The sequence below is a fragment of the Plectrocnemia conspersa genome, unplaced genomic scaffold (assembly GCF_051122295.1).
Source record: "Plectrocnemia conspersa isolate PC_06_02 unplaced genomic scaffold, ASM5112229v1 ptg000012l, whole genome shotgun sequence".
In the NCBI taxonomy this organism is placed as follows: domain Eukaryota; kingdom Metazoa; phylum Arthropoda; class Insecta; order Trichoptera; family Polycentropodidae; genus Plectrocnemia; species Plectrocnemia conspersa.
This window is the reverse complement of record NW_028277176.1, coordinates 26,887,879-26,909,406: the sequence shown is the minus strand read 5'-3', so window position 1 is coordinate 26,909,406 and position 21,528 is coordinate 26,887,879. Positions and strand designations below refer to the sequence as shown.

The following is a 21,528-nucleotide window of genomic DNA, read 5'->3' as shown; positions in this document are numbered from 1 at the left end:
ACCCCATATCGTTTATATTTGGTTTCAAATATTGGTAATTTTGCATTTTTCAAATATTCTGGTAAAACCCGATTCTTCCTTATGGTACCACAGATTCTATTTTTTTTTCATATATATTTTTTTTGCTATTTCAACACTGTTATAAAAATCGTCCATATAAAGATGATGCCATTTGTATTTATTGTCTGATGTTAGATGTGATATTGAATCTTGTAACGAAATTCCAGGTCCTGAATATATTTTTAATTTCGATATGTATCCTGACACTAATTCACATACCATTCTTATCACTATACCGTACTTTGTGAGCTTACTGGGGTTGTATACGTGAAAATTTAATCTTCCACACCATGGGATCATACCCTCATCCAGAGATATGTTTTGGCTTGGTTTGTACATATTTTTTAATCTTTCGGAGAAAAAATCAATTATTTTTTGTACTTTGAACAGTAATCCTACATTATCAGGAACATTTTCATTATTTGAAAAACGCAGGTAACGTAATATTTGATAAAACCTATTTCTACTCATGGTTTTTGTAAATATCAAGGTTCCTATTAGTGGATTTATTGTCTAATACAGGTGTAATGAGCCTTTTTTTACCAGGCGCATTAGCAATATCAACTCAAACCAATTTTTTAATTCTGGTACCGTTAAATCCACCCATTTTTTAGATTTTATTTGCAGTTTGTATCTGTTGATGTGTTGATTATGGTGTCTATTCGTTTCTTCTGCAATAACGGGAAACAAGTCATCTTCAATAAAGTTTTGTGTCTTGTAAAGTGTCTTCTAAATATTTTTCTTGTTCATCTTCCTCATTGCTCATGAGCATCATAGCATGTGGACGATTTCTTTCATGAACAGAAGAGTCTGAATCACTATCACTATAATTTTCATTGTCACTTGGAATATCTATATATATTTAACACTATATGAAATAACATAAACTGTAATTATTTTCACGTAGATTCTACACTCGTATCTAACTAAAAAACTATGTTTTATAAACAGTTCGTAATATTTTTCGAATATTCACTCGAGCACACGAAAACCAGATGCACTTCACACGATAGTATAACTAAAACTTAATTCTTATCCATAAGTTTTTATGTGTATCGTGCTAATAATTCAAAAATAATAACTTTCTAAAATAATGTGTCACTGAGATTCGGTATTTCCAGTAAGCCAGTATTATCTGACGGGAGATAATATTTACTCACTCAAAATATGTTGGAATTTCCTTATAACAGGATAGAAAAAAATACAATAGAATCTTACTAATCTGACAATCTTGAGATTCTCAGTAATCCAATACTATCTAATGGTTAATGATATGATAAATTTTTAGTGTCTTGTACTTTTTATATATGTAGAGCTCTAGACTCAGAACTTGTCCGATTGCGTGTGTGTGAGTCACAGGGTGTTTGATGAATGTTTTACATTTTGTTATTAATTTATTTTCTAATATTATTTTTTTGTAGCATTTATTTTTAAATATTAAATGAAACAGATTGTATTTATGTCAGATTTTCAATGGACTGTTTTTTTGTTGCAATTATGTTCAAAGCATTTTTTATACCTGGATAGGGATGGTTGATTGACATGGGGCTGGCGGAAGGGATTTTTTTTGTCTTACTTGTCGCATTGTGATAGTTTTACTAAGCTAGTATCAATGGTTCTTCCATGGATCTTTAGAATTTGTAAACTTGGTATGTAAATGGGGAATTTAGAATTTAAAATTTTATTAAATTATATTAAATACTTTAGAAATTATGAAGATTTTAAAATGTATTAAATACGTGAATGACAACCTTGAGTTGCATTTCGGCAGACATTACTCCATTCGTTGGCAGTTATATTTATTTTTTCTTCCACTAGTTTTTTTTACTGAATCTATTGTCATTTTATCAATAATTACCGATTTGCTAGTATCGTCCATCTTTTTAATATATGTATATACGTTTAAAGTCATTTCTTTAGTTTGTCCCGATAATGCTCTTCCTTGCCCTAATTTGCTGTATTCCGACATCTCAATACTTGATAAACACCGTGTACTCAATAGACGACAGCTTTGCTCTGTGCCAATTGCCTATTGACTCACACCCATTCTACCTAACACCAACAGGCGCGTATGGTGAGATACATTCCCTTTCGCTCGTTCGCGTGTTAAGTGACGAGAGTGTGTGAGCGATAAGGGGATACGGTCCGAATGCCTTATCTCTCACTCCCTCTAGTCACTTAACACGCGAGCGAGCGATAGGGAAAGTATTTCGCCGCTACCGCTTGATCCTAAACCATCCCTATGTTATCGCCGTCCACTAAAAAGTCTTTACGTCAAAAATTATTTTACAGGGTCCAATCAGTGCAGATTAGTATACATATTTACTCACACTATTGCAATAGGACAAGTTACGTGTCTAGAGCTATACATCGTATTTTTTAATTTTATGTAATTTGACTTTATTTCTAAATAAACCCATTTACCCAATAAATTATTTTTGAATATACATATTTATATGTTTGTGTATAAAATATCATATTTTTTCTTTTTTTACACCGTCCGAAAAAAAGTGTACTGGATAAAAGTTTTTAGAAATTTGAAAAATTTTGAGAACCACTGGTTAACTCAATTTAAATTATTTTTATTTAAATTCCTAGATTACTTGCTTTTATAATTTTAAAATCATCAATCAATTTTAAAATCTAATATTAAGGAAATGTAATAATTAATTTCTATTTACGGCGAACCACATGTTGAGAACCACTGAATAATGGCTTGAATTGATGCATTGTTACATTTATAACATGTCTAGAAAAAATTTTAAAAATATTCGGACCACATCAAAAGATAAATAAGTTTGTCTGGTAGTGAAACTGCCTGATGAAAGAACTATAAAATATATTTATAAAACCTTCGCATTTGTCGAAATATAATTAAAAAAAAAATTAAAATAAAATGAATATTCATACATTTATTTAGTCATCTCTTAAAAAAAAAGCAAATAAAACACTAAACATATATTTTTAATTTGACATTGAAACGAAAACATACACAGGACGCCAATTGGCGTCTGCGGTGTTTAACTTTCGGCACACTCAGGACGCCAATTGGCGTGAGCGGTAGGTAAAGTGTTAATATGTAAATATTATTCAAAATCTCCATTAATAAATAAGTCTCATTTCCTAATTATAAATTACGCTCATTCTGGAGTAAGGCATCCAAATACCCAACTAAATTCATTACCCGGTTCTCGAATATTTTTTCTTTAATTAACCGGGTATTCGATTCGGTTCTGGCTAATTTTCTAAATTTTAAAAATTATTATTATATTAAAAAAATAGGAATTCAGGCGCAAAAAGCAGGACAACAAAAATATATGTACTGTGAGAATTGTTAGATGATTATTAAATTCTTTACTGATTACTGATAAGCAAAGAATTGTTTATTAAGACAGTTCATTATACAATACTTGACTAGACAAATATTTAAACAACAAAATAGTATTTTTACATATATAATATATTAACTTTTCACTACAATCGTGCTTCTACAATATATAATTAAATGCGACACACAATTGTAAATATGGAAATTTAGTGTTATAATGTGTAATCAAAAATTTTAATTATTACGTATAGGATAATTTAATATGTACTGATACACTGTTTGAAATCATTAATTTACATATCTATCTATAAACATAAATTGGGTGTAAAATATTGCATCAGATACGAGCTTATAATCGCGTATAATAATGTATTGTAACTTTACTATTAATGTGACATATATTCCTGCTTATCTTGCCTAGATACTATTTAGATTCAAGGTACGAAACTTATATTTAATAAGTTTGATCTAAAAAAAGCAAATAAAAATCGAACACGGATCAATACTAATTAAAGCGATGTCTTTCTTTGTCCGGAGCTTAAATCCAATTCAGTTACTTCCAAACTTAAATATTATCTAAAGTGGCTTCAGCCTTTCCCACTACTTAAAAGTTTGAAAATCCTCTCTAATATAGCAATATGTATTCTGCGATAGTTTTTCACCAGCAATTCACTAAAGGTAATAACCGCAACAGGATTAGCAAAGTTTCACAATAATAGTTCAAACCTTATATAACATAATATGTAAACATTTAAGTTTACGAATTACTTCTTCCGACTCGTTTTTTGCACATGACCAATTCTTGGGTGCACGCAGATTTGAAATCTCTAAAAGCCGACAAAATTAATTTCGAAAGATAAGTACTGGAAAGCGCCTCGAAATTGGATCTAATTCAAGATTTATTATCTGGCCAGTTCCGGGTATTTATTTTTTCTGTGTATTTCTTTGTAAAAGGATTATTTTTTATCTTGCTTGGGCAATAACAAAGGACTTTCTTAACAAACCGAGTTGTTTTTATTCGATTTAAGATAATGAAGTATTTATAAATATATATTTCGTAATACAACAATTTTGTAGTATATGCTATAAAATATCATACATTCGCACTTTACGCACCTGCAGAATGTTAATTGATATAACGGTTTATTTGCATATTATCTGCGCATAATGAACTGAATGTAAAAAATAGCTACTAAAGGCGAGAGCGACTCCGATTTTATTGTTGAAGTTTCACGTAAAAAATAGCAACGGATTTATTTTTCCGCTTTATTAAGTTTCCATCCCGAGGCCCGCCAGTTTGAAGCTTCTGGCGGTAAGGGCTGTGTAATCGAGTCAACACGCGGGTCGACCCTTGTTTTAGCGATCATAGGAAAATGAGCGACGCTCCCCGCTCCCGATTTAATCGGGTCAGTCATCCGGATCGGGGGGGTGCTTTGAAAAGCGCTCAAGCTCTGTGCTCTGCTCTGTGACGTGTGGAAGTACACCAATCAGCGAAAATAGCTTTGAAGATGATGAGCTTTCCGGCAAAAACGTGTTATTTTTTAACTAACGCGATCGCTCGCTAGAGAAAGAGAATATTATATTTGAGAGCGAAATTTTCAAATTGCGTGTCACGAAAGCGGACAAACGCAAACGTCGACTTTGACGTCGTCTGATTAGTTTTGAGTCATTTTTAATGTGAGTTTTGAACAAAAAATGAAAAGAAATGGTATGAAATAGCAAGAAATACACCTTTAAATTCGAGATTCGATTATATATCTCGGCCATCGCTATAAATATTATTTAAACTAAAGTTAGTTTATATTTTAAATATTAATTATACTTGTTAAGTCAAAAAAAAATTGAGAAGCGCAGGAATATTCTATGCTTTGACGCATGATAGAAACACCATCTGATGAGTACGTCGGAGCGAGTCGGAGCGTGAGGCCCCCGCCTTAGCTCTCTTGCTCTGGCACATGCACTTATGCATCTCGCTTGCATACGTACAACGCGAATCCGTGCGAGAGAAGAGGGAATATACTCATCCATCTCTCTCTTGCGTATCTCACTGACAGAGAGGTATAGCATGGGTGCGTGAAATTTAATAACATTAAAACTTTCCCATGAGCTAATTTTATTAATTAAATTCTTATCTACCGCGGATGCTTCTATTTTTATTATTGATCTATTTACTTCGTTTTGAGTTTTAAAAAATAGTAAGTTCGTACGATACAGAAAAAGCGTCAGCTAACCGTATCAGCTATACTTCCAGCTATTAACCGTGGAATTTCTGTATCTTTAGTGATTTAGTTACTTTCCATAATGAATTATCTGCTGGATTCAGCTTTTCAAGTCAAATTTTTATTGCTCTGAATTTTATCGCGAATCAGTCAGTTTGTTTATTATAGTTTTTAATTGCGGAGATTTAGTTTTTTGCCACTGCTTTCTTATTTTATTTTTAATTTTTATTAATACAATACTCGATGGATTAAGTTCAATACAATTATGAAAATTTTTATGCGTCGGTACTGATGATATTTTAGCTTATTCGATTACGGTTGTTAAATAATTAATAGCACCATCGATAGTTTTAGTGCCCGTTAGGGCACAGTTTTGTCGCCTAGCCACTACGACTCGACAATACTCCCGAAACCCTTCCAATCAGCATTGTTATAATCAAAGACAATTTTGTTGATATTCTCAGCTATATCTACCTATGACCTGCCTCAGATATCTGAAAAGGTATTTAGATATGATTTCACTGAAATAACATATTTTTAAAATTATTTTCAGGGTGGTTAACTTGATAATATCTGGTTTAGAAATCAGGGAAGTCATTTTAGCTTTTTCCCAGGGAAGGGGGAGGCAAAAGATTTTAAAAATATTTTTATTTTAATAATATTCATAGTACAGGGTGGCGAATTCCCAATATACACGCGTTAGAGCGCCACAGTGACGTCACGATGACGTTTCACGCCGGCGCCTAAATCAGTTCCACAAATAGATGCTGGATTACAATATATACCGAAATGAGAACAAATCAATACAATATCATTAAAAAAAGGTTAGGGTGTTTGGTTCTATAGTAATAGTCAGCGCGAGCGGGAGCGAGGCGCCTCTAAGACGATGCCAGAAAGAGACGAGTGAATGCTAGAAAGAGACGCGAGATGTGACGTCGACATGGCGCCCTAATGCATGCTTTATGGGAATGCGCTACAGGGTGAGCCATAATAATATTATTTAAAAATACTAAAAATCTATAAATTCGTATAGTGAAAATACATAAATCCCCTCCCCCTCATAAGTGACGTTCCTGCATTATATATCTATCTTCAGTTTCAAAAGCTCTCTTTCTAAAAAAATTCTAAGAAAATAAAAATACATTTTTTAGGCTTTTTTCTTTACAACTTTATCCAGCATGACCTTAAAAATGTTTATTTTTATTGTATTGCGCGTTGTGCGATAGTTGCGTTATATGAAAAAGTCATTAATGCATTGTATGGGGGTACGAGATTCTGCTGTATAATTTACAGAATAAAAATAATTAAAATTTGTAGTTGAATTATACTTTGAATATATAGTTCCAGGAATAAGATACGTATACAATATAGAGACCTAATTTGAATTTAAACTCATATTAAAATATTCTGAATTAATAAATATTTTAATATATAGTATTCACTCACATTAGCATTTTGGCGTCTTCCGCCGTTGCTTTGCTACATTTTATTGGATGCACGTCAGAAAAGACGCTGGGAAGCAACTGCTTTGAAGCCTCAAAAAATATGCTAATTCAGAAAAGGCTTCGCTTCAAAACTGAACCTTTCGCACTTAAGATTTGCATCAGGGCTATTTTTTTCGCAACATTTTTAGATCGCACCTGAGAACACGTATTTGCTGTAAGCGAAAATATTTTCACAACATTACCATACGCACCAACGATGGTGCGGAAGCAAATGCCTTTTCTAAATCAATAGCCCGCTTTTAATAATTTAATTTATTTATAAAATATGTGCCGTTTGTATAATTTTATTCTTGACATTTTGACCGATCGGTGTACACGCATAGGCATAAATTATTTAATTTTGAGGAAAAACCTCAGTAAAGGGCCCGGGACGGTTTTATGGCGTCGCAAATGATTATACTTTGGCGGAAACTTTTCGTCCCCTTTATTGTTGACATCTGGCATTGTAACTCGGCGGTGGCTCGGTTCGGCTATGAACGCCTTTTTTTTCAAAGTGGCCAAAAACTTGCAAAGCAGATGGCGCAAATGGCGGCCTTTTCCTTTTCGGCAGGACAAACGGATCGGCCCGAGAAATGAGCATCTTGGAAAAATGGGCAAAACCGCTGGCGAAACGACCGGGGAATGACCTCAACCCTAATATACCAAGATTGTGTCGGTTTTATAAATCGTAAAGCGGCACATTTTAAAAACAAACCTCGAAAAGCCTAAGCGGGCGATATGACAAAGTAGACGTTTTGTAATAAAACTGACATAGCATAAATTCGCAAATTTATGCATAGGTATTTTAAAAGTATTTCTTATTATTTTATTAATTGTATATATAAACACGTCTATAGAATTCCAGATACAACCATGTCTATATTTACAACAAGACGCCGTCAAATAAAGCAATATACAAGGCTTGTCTGGCCGGATAATAATAACGCATCGAATCCTGCAAAGCGGTTAACTTACAATAACCTGATGGTAGAAAAAACTCTAATAAGCGACATGGTTACATACCAAAATTAAACTGTAGTGGAAGGATAATGATGATCATCATTCTTTTGGTTTTATCTTAAATATAACATCTCTGGTTATACTTCTCTGAAATTGAATAAATAAATAAAACTAAAATCCACTTTTCGAACACTTTGCCCTCAGGTCGCAAAATCAAGCAGCAAATCCCCGCTTAGACGCAATAAAGCACACACATAGAGCAAGACAGTCTGGCTCGAAAATCGGAATTTCGTTTCCCGTCCGTCGTCGCAGAGAGTAATCCTTGTTATCTGATTGTATATTCAGCGGGCCGGTTAAAACGATTTCCACCGTAGGGATTCAGCTGGTGTGTCTTTGAACAAGACCGCAGACCGTCGCAGCTCAGCTCTCCGGTTCCGGCTAGCTCGTGGAAACATCAGATCTACTTCATTTGCATACATAAATAATAAAGGATGTGCCCTGACTCGGCCGGACTACTTGCGCCCGCGCTAGGATTTCCCCGAGGGGATGTTCAATCTCGGACGTGGACTTTGGAAGGCGCCAGAAGGACCTAAGAAGTAATAATAAAGCTTCATTGAATTTACATTTAATCAGAAGATTATACGTACGAGAGTAATTCTGGGAAGTATACCATTAAAAATGTGACAATATAATACATTTATTCGAAAGTTTCCCTTAAAATTCACTCTATATATGAAAAAATCCACTTACGATATATTTACTATACATGATACTGTTTTATAACCATTTTTAGATTTACAATTTGTTATTAGCTATAATTTGCTAAGCAATAACAATATAAAATAAAACGTTGGTGATTATAATTTACGGATTTACAAATTCAGCGAAAGAAAAATAAAAATATAGAGAAAAAAATGATAATTTGAGTACATTTTACTAAAAATCTGGAATAATTGATATGTTGTCTTCAGCCTCTAAAACTGTTAATCAAAAACACACGTATGCTGAACTAACACGATCACACGTTAGGAGTTGACAACCAGTTACTGTGATATTACATATATATTATTTTTTTATTTATTTTGTGCGAAATAAGCCAAAATATCTATTTTCATAGCCGGATGTGACACAGACGGAAAACCTTGAAATGAGCATTGCTGCTCAGTGACGTAGCTAGGGTATGTGCCGTCCTTAAAATTGCCCCCCCCCAATACATTTTTTGCAGGGTCATAGAATCAACATTTCTTAAAATAATAAATTGGTTATTATTAAAATCTTGTTATTCGTGGATTTATATATGTTTTAGTGCATTCAGTGGCTAAGAACTACACTAGATGACCCCATCGCGAATATGCTGCCCCCAAGCAAGTGCCGCCTGGGGCGGCCCGCCCCCTCCGCTCCCCTATAGCTACGCCACTGTTGCTGCTTCAACAAGAACAAGCGAAGCAACGAATATTTTTACGTGCATGTATCGCTTCTCCCTCGCATACATATGTATACGTAAACAATGCATTCACAAAATGAACGCCGATGCACTATTGCAGTACGAATTTTTCATAGCGACTTTTCAAAAGTTGAAAATGAACTATCAATCTTCTTCTTCTACATTATTAGAAAATGATAGTCTTGTTGGCAGTGGCGTAGCTAGGGTATGTGTCGCCCCCCCCCCCCCTCTACAATTTTTTCAGGGTCATAAAATCAGCATTTCTTAAAATAATAAATTGGTTATTATTAAGATCTTGTTATTCGTATTTAGTGCATTCAGGGTTAAGAACCACACTAGACGATCCCATCGCGAATATGCCGCCCCCAAGCAAGTGCCGCCCGGGGCGGTCCGCCCCCTCCGCCCCACCATAATTGGAACGAAACCACGAAAAATATTTTATTAAATTTTGAAATGTTTTTAATTGCATTTTATAAATAATATATCATACTCGTAATATTGTTATTGATCGCTGCCAAGCTCGTCAAAGTATATACGCTGCAGTTTCCTGATAATAACCGTTATTGGAGCGCAGGTAAAAACAAAAACAACACACAATAGTATTTACGTGCAACTTTGCTCTGGCGTACACAATTATATCTTAGCACTAGGACACAAATACAGATACGATCCCTAGTTTTTTTTTGTTGAGATATCTGAGAGTTTTTTCTGAATCAATTTAAACCAAAAATTCGCAACTATAAACTAGAATATCATACAGAACTAAATTTGTTTCGTATTTTGAAATATTAACTATTTGTATATTCATGTTTTTGTTATAAACGCTTGTAATGTCTATTACATATTTAAAACACTATACATGTATAATACTTTAATAAGATTTTAATGACTGTATTTTTGTTACTGCATACAATGAAAAACTTATGACTCTATTCTGTAACCCTTAGTTTTGATCTAAAATAGCCTTAAATACCACATATGTAGAACAAATGTGAAAAATTAATTTCTCTAAAAAAGATCTCACATCTTTTTTCATCGTTGTTTTTCCGGACGTGTGACAGATCGTCCGCAAGAAAATATTCAATATCCTCGTTTTTTATTCCTGTCCGTCCACATAGAGGCTTGAGGTCCATTTAAATTTGTAGACTTTCCACGCGACATGTGGCCGGCCGGGAAAACCCGGAAAATCCGTGACGGGAATGCGACGAGATCAAAGCCGGTGATGCCGCTTGCCTAATTTGAATTTTCGCCAACGTAACAAATGGACGTTTGAAAACGGTCGAAAATGAAAAACGCTCCTCTAGGGCGTAGTATCAATTTCGAATTACGGAAGGGAAGCAGAAGCTGGAAAGATCTTGATGAATAAATAAAGACGCCGACCCGTAGCCTTTCCGATTCCTATTATGTAATGCAATATTACGGCAAAGCGTCCCCGAGGTAACCATCCCTTTGGATGCTCGAACCCTTTACGTTTACGTGAACGTTGAATGTTTTTTTCACGGACGTTTGGCGCGGCAACACTTACACCTCAAGTTACGACCGAGATCTTGGAGAAGCCACCAAAATGTATGTACCGTTAAATCCTCTTTAAAAAATAAATGCAAATGTATATATCTTATTTGTGTGTTTATTTACAACTGTAGCGTAATAATAGATTCAACAAAACATATATTTTTCCAGATTTGGAATCTATATAATGCAACTAGGGAGCCGGATACCTGAACATTTTTAAAAGAACCGAGTACCTAGTTATTTTGATTTCAATATAGTATTCGATTTCTCAATATGAAATATATATATCTCACACAACTTTCAAGATGCAAAATTCTCCGGCTATACTTCTAGGTCGTGTGTTTGAATCCCATATGATAATTTTCTTAAAAGATTCAAAATAATAATGTTTTTTTATTATTATAAATCCTATCATTTCATTTAACATTTAATTTTACTTTATTTATTATATAATTTGTGTATAGTAAATATTTTATTGCAACATGACAGACGTTACCCCAGTGCGCTACAACGAAGTAAACACAATCAACAACTCCCAAGTAATTAGTAGTTTAACCAGACTGAAATCAAAGTCTGTAAATCAGTGACTATTTCATGAATTAATAACTATTGCTGCAGCTTCCGATCAATAGGTGTCACAATGCGACCTAGCTCGATTTTATTTTAATTGTTTATATGTGAGATTATAAAAATCTGTGAAAACTTAACCTGTGATGGTCGATTGCAATTATAATTATATGACAATCACTCCTTTATATCTCCCATGCGCGATATAAATTAGTATATATAGGATTGGAACCCAAGTCTTACAGATATTAGTCACTGATATATTATATTAAGCTGGGCACTATGTGTCATAATCAATCATACAAATGCAATTAAAAATATTTGTTCTGTATTTAAAAACAGAGCTGATATGATCATCAAAAAATTTCGCGCCGCGCGCGTCTTGCGTTGCTCTGTGGAGTTCATTTTTTTGCCATGTTTATGTTTACATAATGTTTACCATACCAATAAATTTTCGAGTAAAAATAAGCAATAATTCAGTACTAAGTTAAATAGCAATATTGTATTCTTATATATGTAAAAATAATATAATATTTTAATATTATATTATATGAGTTTATAAAATACAGTACATATTACTTTCACATTTAAAAATCAATTAGGCGGATTTTAGGCAAATTAAAATGTTTTGAATACAAATTATTTTACTTGAGTGATATAATTATAACAGATTTTAAGTTAATTTATACTACTTTTATTTATAATATTTGGACTATAATATAATAATTAACAATTAGTAAATCGATTCAGTAAGGGTAAACATATCAAGCATATAAAATTACCAAGTTATGCTAAAATGTTTTTTCTATTGTCTTTTAACATTAGTAGGTAGTATAGTTTTTAATATTTCTCTATCGGATTGTCTATTTTTTTACGATGCTTTCTGAATTGTAGTTGAAGTATTTACACTAAAATGTATCGCTGTTCAGCAGTAAATAATTTAGTGTGCACTATAATATGATCCAATAAGCAACCAACACGATAGACGAGTCAATAACTAATATCTGAAAGACCTGTGTTTGATCGTATTTGTGAAATCGGAATTGGTGATTATCGTATAATTATAATTTAAAAGATTAGGTTTTCCTAGATTTTCCTAATCTTACGAATGTATATCATGATGACTAATTGAAATAAAATCAATGTGTATATATGTATGTATTTATACGTATATTAATTACAAGCAAATAATAGTTAATAATTATTAAAAATGTCACTTAATTACAGACTTTGATTTCAATATGGTGTCTCACTACTTAGTTAAAATGGCTGTGAGGCACTTTCAGGGCGTTGACGGCCTATCTTCATAGAGAATCTAAAAAACTAGAGAGAGAGAGAGAGAGTAGGAGTCTGCAATATCGATTGCATTTAAACAATTTTAAATCATCTGCATACAAAAGAATACTTGAATTTATATATAATTCTTCTGTTTATTGTTTTTTTTTTAAATATAAATTGTGATTCACATATGATATATATTTCAACAAATAAGCTTTCTAAATTGTCACCGGTCGCATGTTTCAGATTACTCAGATCAATAATCAGTGCAAATAAAACATAAAAGTGATCTATAATGTTATAATTCTATACTGAAACCAGCTTTATCTCATTGAATTGCAGTCAGTTAAATAATTAAACTATGTCGGATTAACTAGGTATAGTTTACATATATTTTTATTACTATTAAATAACCGTTTTATAAAATTAAATTCTTTTAGAGAATGATCCTAAAACATGGTTGTAAAAAGTATGTAATAATTCACTCAATTTGTATGTAACTATCGCATCGCATGTCTTAAAAAATAAAATAGTGACAATGTTGCAAAGAAATGACTCGATCGCGTTTTCCAGCATCCTGCAAACGTTTAATGACCATCTTTACGCTATCATCGCCAATCGTCAAAATAGCGAATCTCCTTAACGTAACGTTTAAAAATCCTTAACGAGCGGTGAAGCGCGAAACGCGAAAAGCAATTTCGGACGTAGATAATAGAACCTGATCTCAGATACAGTTAATTAAAAGATAGATAACAGCATTTTTGACTAAATTGTTATATAACAATATCCATTCGCAGATTAGCGACGGACGCTCTTCCGGCGAAGGTCGCTTCCAGGAAGATTTCCCGTTCTTTTGAAATTGGATGAGGTCATGGTCTATGTTCTGAACGGATGCAACGAATCGGATCCAATGGGCTCGGAGATTAGATCGCATTATATGGATTCGAAAAACAACGATCTTTGTGCAATGGTCGTTTCGTTGCTTTGTTCGGCAAAAAGAAATTAGAATTGAATTCAGTGTTTGCATTCAATTTATGTGATAATACACAATTGCTTTTGAAATTGTTATTTATTGCTTGGTAATTGATAAGAGAAACTAAAACAATGTACATTTTGAGTATTCGAGTATCGAAGGATGATTTCAGAACTTTAACCTTCAAGTATTTAAATTAATTGTTTGTATTTTATTTTAACAACATTTCTACGGCTTTCGGTGTCATAAAACAATGATGTTACAAGAGAACGCCTTGTTCCAGTCACTTTCAAGAGTTATTCTCGTATGTAAGTTAAACAATGTTATTTAAATTATTATTTTACTACCATTTAAACAATATTTTATATTATTGAAATGGTACGCTCTTTACCGAGCGTTCCCACTGGCACCGACACGATTTTATTGCTTTTGACGTGAATTTTTTCCTTCTGAGAAGTGATAATTGTTTTTTGCGCTCTTCTATTGATCAAAATTTGATTTATATATGTTTCATTCATTTCTCACTTATTATGAGTCGTAATTAATGTATATAAATAATGATAAATATGTAAATATATATATTATATTACTACATATGGAAAAGTTGAAATCATATAATTTCACTAGCACCTGCCAGATAATTTATATTTTCACGGGTAAAAATATATATTTACTGGTGAAAATGTATTCCGATATGATTTTACTAAAATGACATTAAAAAAATATTTTCGGGATAGATTCGAGACTTTTAAATAAATTATGTTATACATATATGTTTTAAACATTTGTATACTTTCAATGATGTGTAGTAATAAAAAAAATTTAGTTGTTCAAAAAAATAAAATATAAATCCAGTTTAATTTTTAAAAAATCAACACATTTTAATTATATCTAGTACAATATATAATTAGCTGGTAACAGAAAAACTAACATTATATCATTTTCAGACAAAAAAATTTGACCTTTTAAAAAAAATTGTGCATTTCACACAATTTTTTTGTGACTTGCTCATTGCTTTTATTATATTTAACACCAATGTTTGGTGAAGCATATTCCTTGCACTATTTGGGTAAAAATATATCTGAATAGAGATAAAAATGTACAAACAATTTCCTGTATGCAATATCTGCTTTTGTTTTCCCTTCACCAGCCATCCTTATCATGAAGTCATTTCTCTGTTACATAACAGAATTACTGGGTGTACCGTTATATTTGCCTGATATAAAGCAAATGTATTCCTTTTATTTTTTGTATGGGCAACGTGGCAACGTTGCGCATATACAAAAACTTTTAGCTTGTGCTTCCCTTGGAATGTGAAACGTGAACACCGGTTGAGGAACACTGGTTTAAGTGATCGAGTTTCTCTCTGGAAGTTGGCCAAGGTTGACCAAGGACGGAGAATATAGTGGACTACTTCGGTCGAGTTCGGTTCTGCCCGCTCTAAAATCTCTCGGAAGTTGTCCGAGGCTACCGAGAACGGGAGGTAAAGTGGGAGTAATTCAGTCGACTTGGCCAGCTTCGAGCGCTTCCGAACATTGTCGGCAAAAGGACCGAAGTCGGAGCTGCTCTTTCGAGCGCGAGCGGTGAGATACTTCCCCTTTCACTCTCTCGCGTGTTAAGTGACGACAGTGAGAGATAATGATATGGTTTTTCGCAAACTGAGATAGAACGAGTAACTCGGTTCAATTTCAGTATGCGCGTAGGAGTCCTATGGTCAACACGCATGTCGAGCGCTGCATCGTAGTCACGTGATCAAGTTATTATAATACCACATGCTTATCGGGGACTTCAACAGACTCTTACTGACATATTTGAATATTTTAGAGAAGCAAAAGGGATTAATTATGTTTTTGATAGTATATTCTTCTAACAGATATCGTTATTATATTATTTTTCATATAAAATTAAATAATTAGTGGTACTTGATTTTGTTAAAAAAATCGTTTCGAATATCCTTATGTATTTTCCTAGATCGGTTTATATAAATGTCACACCATAACGAATTGTTATTTAGAATCGATGGCGACAAATTCTAGAATAGTCACAGATGTGGTGTTCGTATTCTAAAGTATCACTTTTATGCCTTATGGCATTTTGCAAAAGCCGACAAAGATTTTGCGTAAATTGAATATTTACGACCGAAAAGTTTTCACTGATATTGTATTGGTGAGTGTCCACACAAACTTAATAAAATGACAATATAAAAATTGCGATTATTTGGCACATTTTTCGATCGCGCGCAAATATGCCAGCTGTACGTGACAGAAGTCGCCGTCCGAACGTCATTCACGGTCGCCGTCCGGACGGCATATGAAATTTGTGGCAGTGTGCTCGCTTACTCGAAGTCGTATGTCTCGACCGACTTCAGTTGTAACTTCGGTTTGGACAACTTCTAGAGAGTGTAGTGCAGGCATAACATTTACAGCGTTTATGTTAGTTGATAAGTTTGCAACTACCGTTTTTAAGAACGCACTTTTGCCGCTTATTTTTGTTTGCAAACGAAAATGCAATTGTTAATTTGTTTAAGTGAGCAAATTATATTAGCAATTTGATTACAGTTGTCAAGCTTTACATTTACAGTGTTTATGTTTGTTAATAAGTTAGCAATAACCGTATTTTATAGTAACTTTCTACTGGGAAAATATGTATATAAGAACTTTTAAATCTTTCTGATTGAAATATTTATAAAAATAACGAATCACATAAATAAGAAAAACCATGGCATCAGCTCTTCACCGAATGAGTCAAATATTTTTTGTAGCATGAAAGAAGTCATCGGCAAAATGTAATTGTTTGAAAAACTACACATTCAGATTGATAGGTTTTATTTATATATTTAACCAGATCATTAACTTATCTGCGCAATATTTGAAGGTATGAATACTTCGTAAACATTTCACGTTGCTAACGGTGCTTATTAGAGGAATTTACGTATGATGTACGATAATATCACCACTCATTCACCTTGCCGTAATTAAGCGTGACAAAAATCCGGGGGTTTACGCGCAAACACTGCACCGACTGGTCAGATAGCGCGACGATGGCCATGAGATGACAGGAAGTGGAACAATGGAAGCGCAGGAAGTGGGCCCCACGGACGACCAGCTCTAAACCAATGCACGTTATACATTATTACAGCCAAAAACACAGCCGGCGTAACACGTATCAGTAATTCACGGTATTCACGCGCGAAATGCGGGCTTAAAACGCGTTATAAAATCGGTGAAAGTTCACACAAGTGAATGATGGAAAGTGTTCGCTATAGTTCACGGGATCCATTCGGTTGTAACAAATCGGACTACTTTTAAGTGCGATTCTATGTGATTCGTGTTATTAAATCATATCTGGAAAGTGTTAATCAGAACTGAAGGGAATGGACAGTTTTCCTAAAACAATTTAAAATAAAATCATGTTTTCTTTAAGTGCATCACTATGTTTCACATTGCTAAATATTATCAAAGCATAAGCCTAAAGTAACTATATTTGAGACACTGAAGTTTTGTGTCGTTAAATCATATCTGTATTGCAACAGAGAGTACTACATTATAAAATTAGTGAAAAGTGTTTAAAATAATAATCTGGATCGATCCATTTGAACAAAAACGGGAATTTGGGCTACTTTTATGTGCGCCATTGTATGTTTCACGTCGTAAAAATATATATTTAAGTCAATAAAAGTTTACAGAATAGTGACACGTGAGGTTTTTACGATCCATTCCACTTAAAGGACAGCGTATGAAGTTGCTGCCATTTCATACTAAAACATACATTGTATAAAACAAGTTATACGACAAGAATAGACATTAATCGACTACTTAATTGTATTTAAAATAGTGATTAACTAAAATATGTTTGCTGTGAATCAAAATAATCACAGTGCTTGTGTGATCTTTTTACGATTTGTGAATATGGGATAATGTAGATTGATGCAATATGTTATAAGTATTATATTTTTAGATTACGCCGAAATGGATCATAAGTGAGTTATTTGTTTTATTTATTATATTCTCGTATAATATGGCACAACTGAGATGCTTAGTAACAAAAATCATTGTTAATGATAAATATAAAGTTATTAAAAATAACAATATTATGATAAAAATTTACAAGCATATGCTAAATTGTTCAATGTATTCCTTGAAAAAGTGTGTTTTTAAATTAACAAATTGCTTAAAACACCTGCTTGTAACTCTTGATCGAAAATAGTATTTTATCCAATTAGTTCTAATCTGTTATATTTACTATTTTTTTTTAAATTTAAAATACATGTTCAGTTTCAAATGCTAGAATCTTAATTTTATCAAAACTAAAAAACTTACAATCACATGTAATGTTATTTAATACTTTATTCCTTCAGTTTAGAAATTGCAAAAATATATTCTATTTATTATTCGAATATTTTTTTCAATCAATAATATGCATTTTTAAATAATAATGTACTGATTAATATCAATGTCTTAGAAATTAGGAACTCAATTTATATGTTGAATTATACATACGCCGATTAAATATGATTTTCATCATTAGTTTTTTTTTCATTTGGATCTAGTTTTGGGGCTTTCAAAAATCCATCCGAAAAAAACGGTTTTAGATTTTTCAAAAACCGGTTATCCGGTTTTAACCTACCACAAAAAATTAAGATATTTCGTATGCTTTAAATTTTTATTTTAAAAATAAATATGCTGAAAATTATTCAAATCTAATTTCCTTGCTTATAAATATAGTATTTAGAAAAAAACATGTATTATATTTGAGAATACACATACATTAATTTTTTGCATAGTAACTGTGCAAAATAAATTATAAATTCCTAAATTTTTGAAATAAAATACATTATAATAGAAAAAACAAAATTATTGACAAGAAAAATACAAATGGATTATTATTTTTACCATAGCTAAAATTTGGAGAAAACATATTAAAAATATTATAATACAAAAATTTCAACAACAACAAAACAAAAATACCACAAACAATTAAACGACATTAAAATTAAAATTTCAAAAATGTGTATTGCAGTTTATTTATATTTAAAAAAGACTAATGCGTCAAGTGTATTCGCCCGATTATTATTTGCCTGATTTTCAACTATATGAATATTCGAATAATTGCTCGAATATTCGTAAAATATTTGTTTATGCTATGTCAAATAAAAATTTAAAACAATCTCAGAATGAAACAATTTGTATATCCGAAATGCGAGACATTCTTCTCAACAGCAACAAAAACTTTTACACCTTTGAAAAAAAAAATGTGAATATTATGTTTGTCAGCCGTATCTACTGAGACCGAAATTCGCAGAATTTGTTCGTTGAATGAAACAAAATGTTGGAAAGGCCCACCTTTTATTATCATTTAACGCTTTCAAATAAATATTTTTTTCTGAGCAATGAAGCAACGAGTCTTATCACAGTCGCTTTGCTTATGTATTTATTTATCAATTTTGTGCGTTATTTATATTTTTTGAAAAAAAAATTATATTTAATTCAAAAATAATTGAAAAAAATCGGTTATCCGAGTCAAAATAACCGGTTTTCGATTTTTTAAATTGCTTGTAAACCCGGTAAATTGGTTTCAAATTTAACAAGTTTAGAAGACCTAGTCTAGTTTTAATTATATTTCGATAGAAATAATTGTATATGATTTTATGACGCAACGAAAAACATTGAATTCAATTTTTTCTACTATAACCAGGAAACCCCAAAAGCACCCTTAGTCAAAATAGGATATATCGGTTTTTAAGGACACTGTTACTGCTTTGATTTAAATGATTAATATATTCTGAAAAAAGACCTTGTAAAAATCTTGAGTAAATTCGGCTATTCAAAAACTCCATATCGGCTATTCTAAAACTCCAAAAAAATGTGTAGAATTCAAAAACGTTTTATAATAGTATAGCAGATATCTGTATGAAAAATAAACTAAATATCTCTGCTGAATCCATTAGCCAGCTGACTCTGCCATTTTATTCTAAAATAGCGGTTATTAAAAAAAATAAAAAAATATTTTAAAATATTTTTAACAAATGTATTAACTATTAACACTTCTTTGAGGGAAATAAAAGTCAACATTTTAAGCTAATGGAATTAAAAAAATAACCAAGAGGTAGAAGGTATATCCTTAGAAAGCAATTATATTTTGAATCAATAAAAAAAAACTCTATTTGGGGTTACCTAATATAATTAGCGAATACAAACTCGTTTATCTTTGTGGCAAAACCCTATATATTATTCTAACGAATATTAGGCGTTCTAATTACTTAAATACCCTTCAAAAATGTGGTGCGTCCAACACCTCTTTTTTTAAATTTTTTTCGAGATAATATAAACGAATATTCGATCAATTATTCGAATATTCATATAATTGAAAATCTGGGGGATTATTCGAATAGTCGAATATTCGAATATTTTATTTAGAACCCTAATCGCAACGGTCACAATCGATCTCAACATAATATTGTAGGTTTTGTTACTAAACATCTCATATACACAAATAATTTCTCACATTATCATTATATTTATTAAGCTAATTTACATATAAATATGTTTTCTCACAGAAAAGCGATGTATCTGAAAAACACCTCCAATAATATATTTATAATTATAACTACACAAATGTGTATATTTGCACTGATGAAATATAACGTCAAAGCACAAGAACCAAGTGTCGTATTAAACCAAGGCACTGTCGTAGGAGTAAGTCTCACAATTAACTCAATACAAAAAGCAATTTTGTACAAAACTAATTTGAACAACTCACTTTTAAAACTTTAAGGTGAAAATATTTCCAGAATCTTCGCGAGTTGCCATAGATGCGTTTTTGGGCATTCCATATGCTTCAGCGCCTGTGGGACGATTAAGATTCTCTGTAACTATATTTTTGTGGTTAAAACTAGTATTACAATGTAATTTTTGCTTAAAGTTGATCTTATTGTTTCTTTAGACACCTGAAAAACATAAAGGGTGGAAGCGAACTTTATTCGCACAAGATTTTGGACCACCCTGTTTGCAACTCGGTGGGACTCAAAGAGCGCCTGGTAAACAACAGAATGAAGATTGTTTATATCTAAATATTTGGGCACCAGACGTAAGTCATTATGTAATAATATGCTTATATTATTTATGTATCACATGCTTTAATTGAATGTTTCACGAGCGATGGAATTCTCTATTAGCGACATTTTTTTATGTTGCGGCTGTGCTTCGAAAATCCGTTTTTATATTTGATTAAGCTAACATCTGTTATGTTACTAGATTTAATAAATAAATAATTTTAAATGCTAAACAATCAATTAATAAAAATATATTTGTATTATAGAATGCTAAGCGTTTCGGAAACCTGCCAGTCGTACTCATACTTCACAGTGAATCATTCAGTGAAGATTCTCCACTATCAATACCCGGTCAAGATCTTGCCTCAGAAGGATTGATAGTAGTCAGTGCAAATTTTCGCTTGAATGTGTTTGGATTTTTCTGTTTGGACGCTCCTGAGGCACGAGGAAATTTAGGCTTGTTGGACCAGTACTTTTCAATGCTGTGGATAAAAGAAAATATTGCCAAATTTGGAGGAGATCCTTCTTCAGTGACGTTATTAGGTCACTCGGCCGGCGCTACTAGCGTATTGTATCATATGATATCCCCTAGAACTAAATGTAAATATTTTTTTAATACTCAATTAGGATTTTATAATAATTTATGTGTAAC

At 32.2% G+C, this 21,528-nt stretch overlaps 1 protein-coding gene across 2 annotated transcripts in view; it reads left to right on the top strand.

The window, feature by feature from the left end:
• The window catches only part of LOC148228711 (pyrethroid hydrolase Ces2a), a 44,290-nt gene that overhangs the window by 18,588 nt on the left and 4,174 nt on the right, over positions 1-21,528 (top strand). Inside the window, exons 1-5 of one of the 2 annotated variants that reach the window (XM_088199173.1) lie at positions 16,957-17,804; positions 20,382-20,520; positions 20,600-20,692; positions 20,768-20,911; positions 21,143-21,476. In XM_088199173.1, coding sequence (XP_088055299.1) covers positions 17,752-17,804; positions 20,382-20,520; positions 20,600-20,692; positions 20,768-20,911; positions 21,143-21,476 — 763 coding nt within the window. In that variant the 5' untranslated portion in view covers positions 16,957-17,751. Of the gene's footprint in view, positions 1-16,956; positions 17,805-20,381; positions 20,521-20,599; positions 20,693-20,767; positions 20,912-21,142; positions 21,477-21,528 lie in introns of those variants that run through there. The other variant, XM_088199174.1, reaches the window with a different exon arrangement.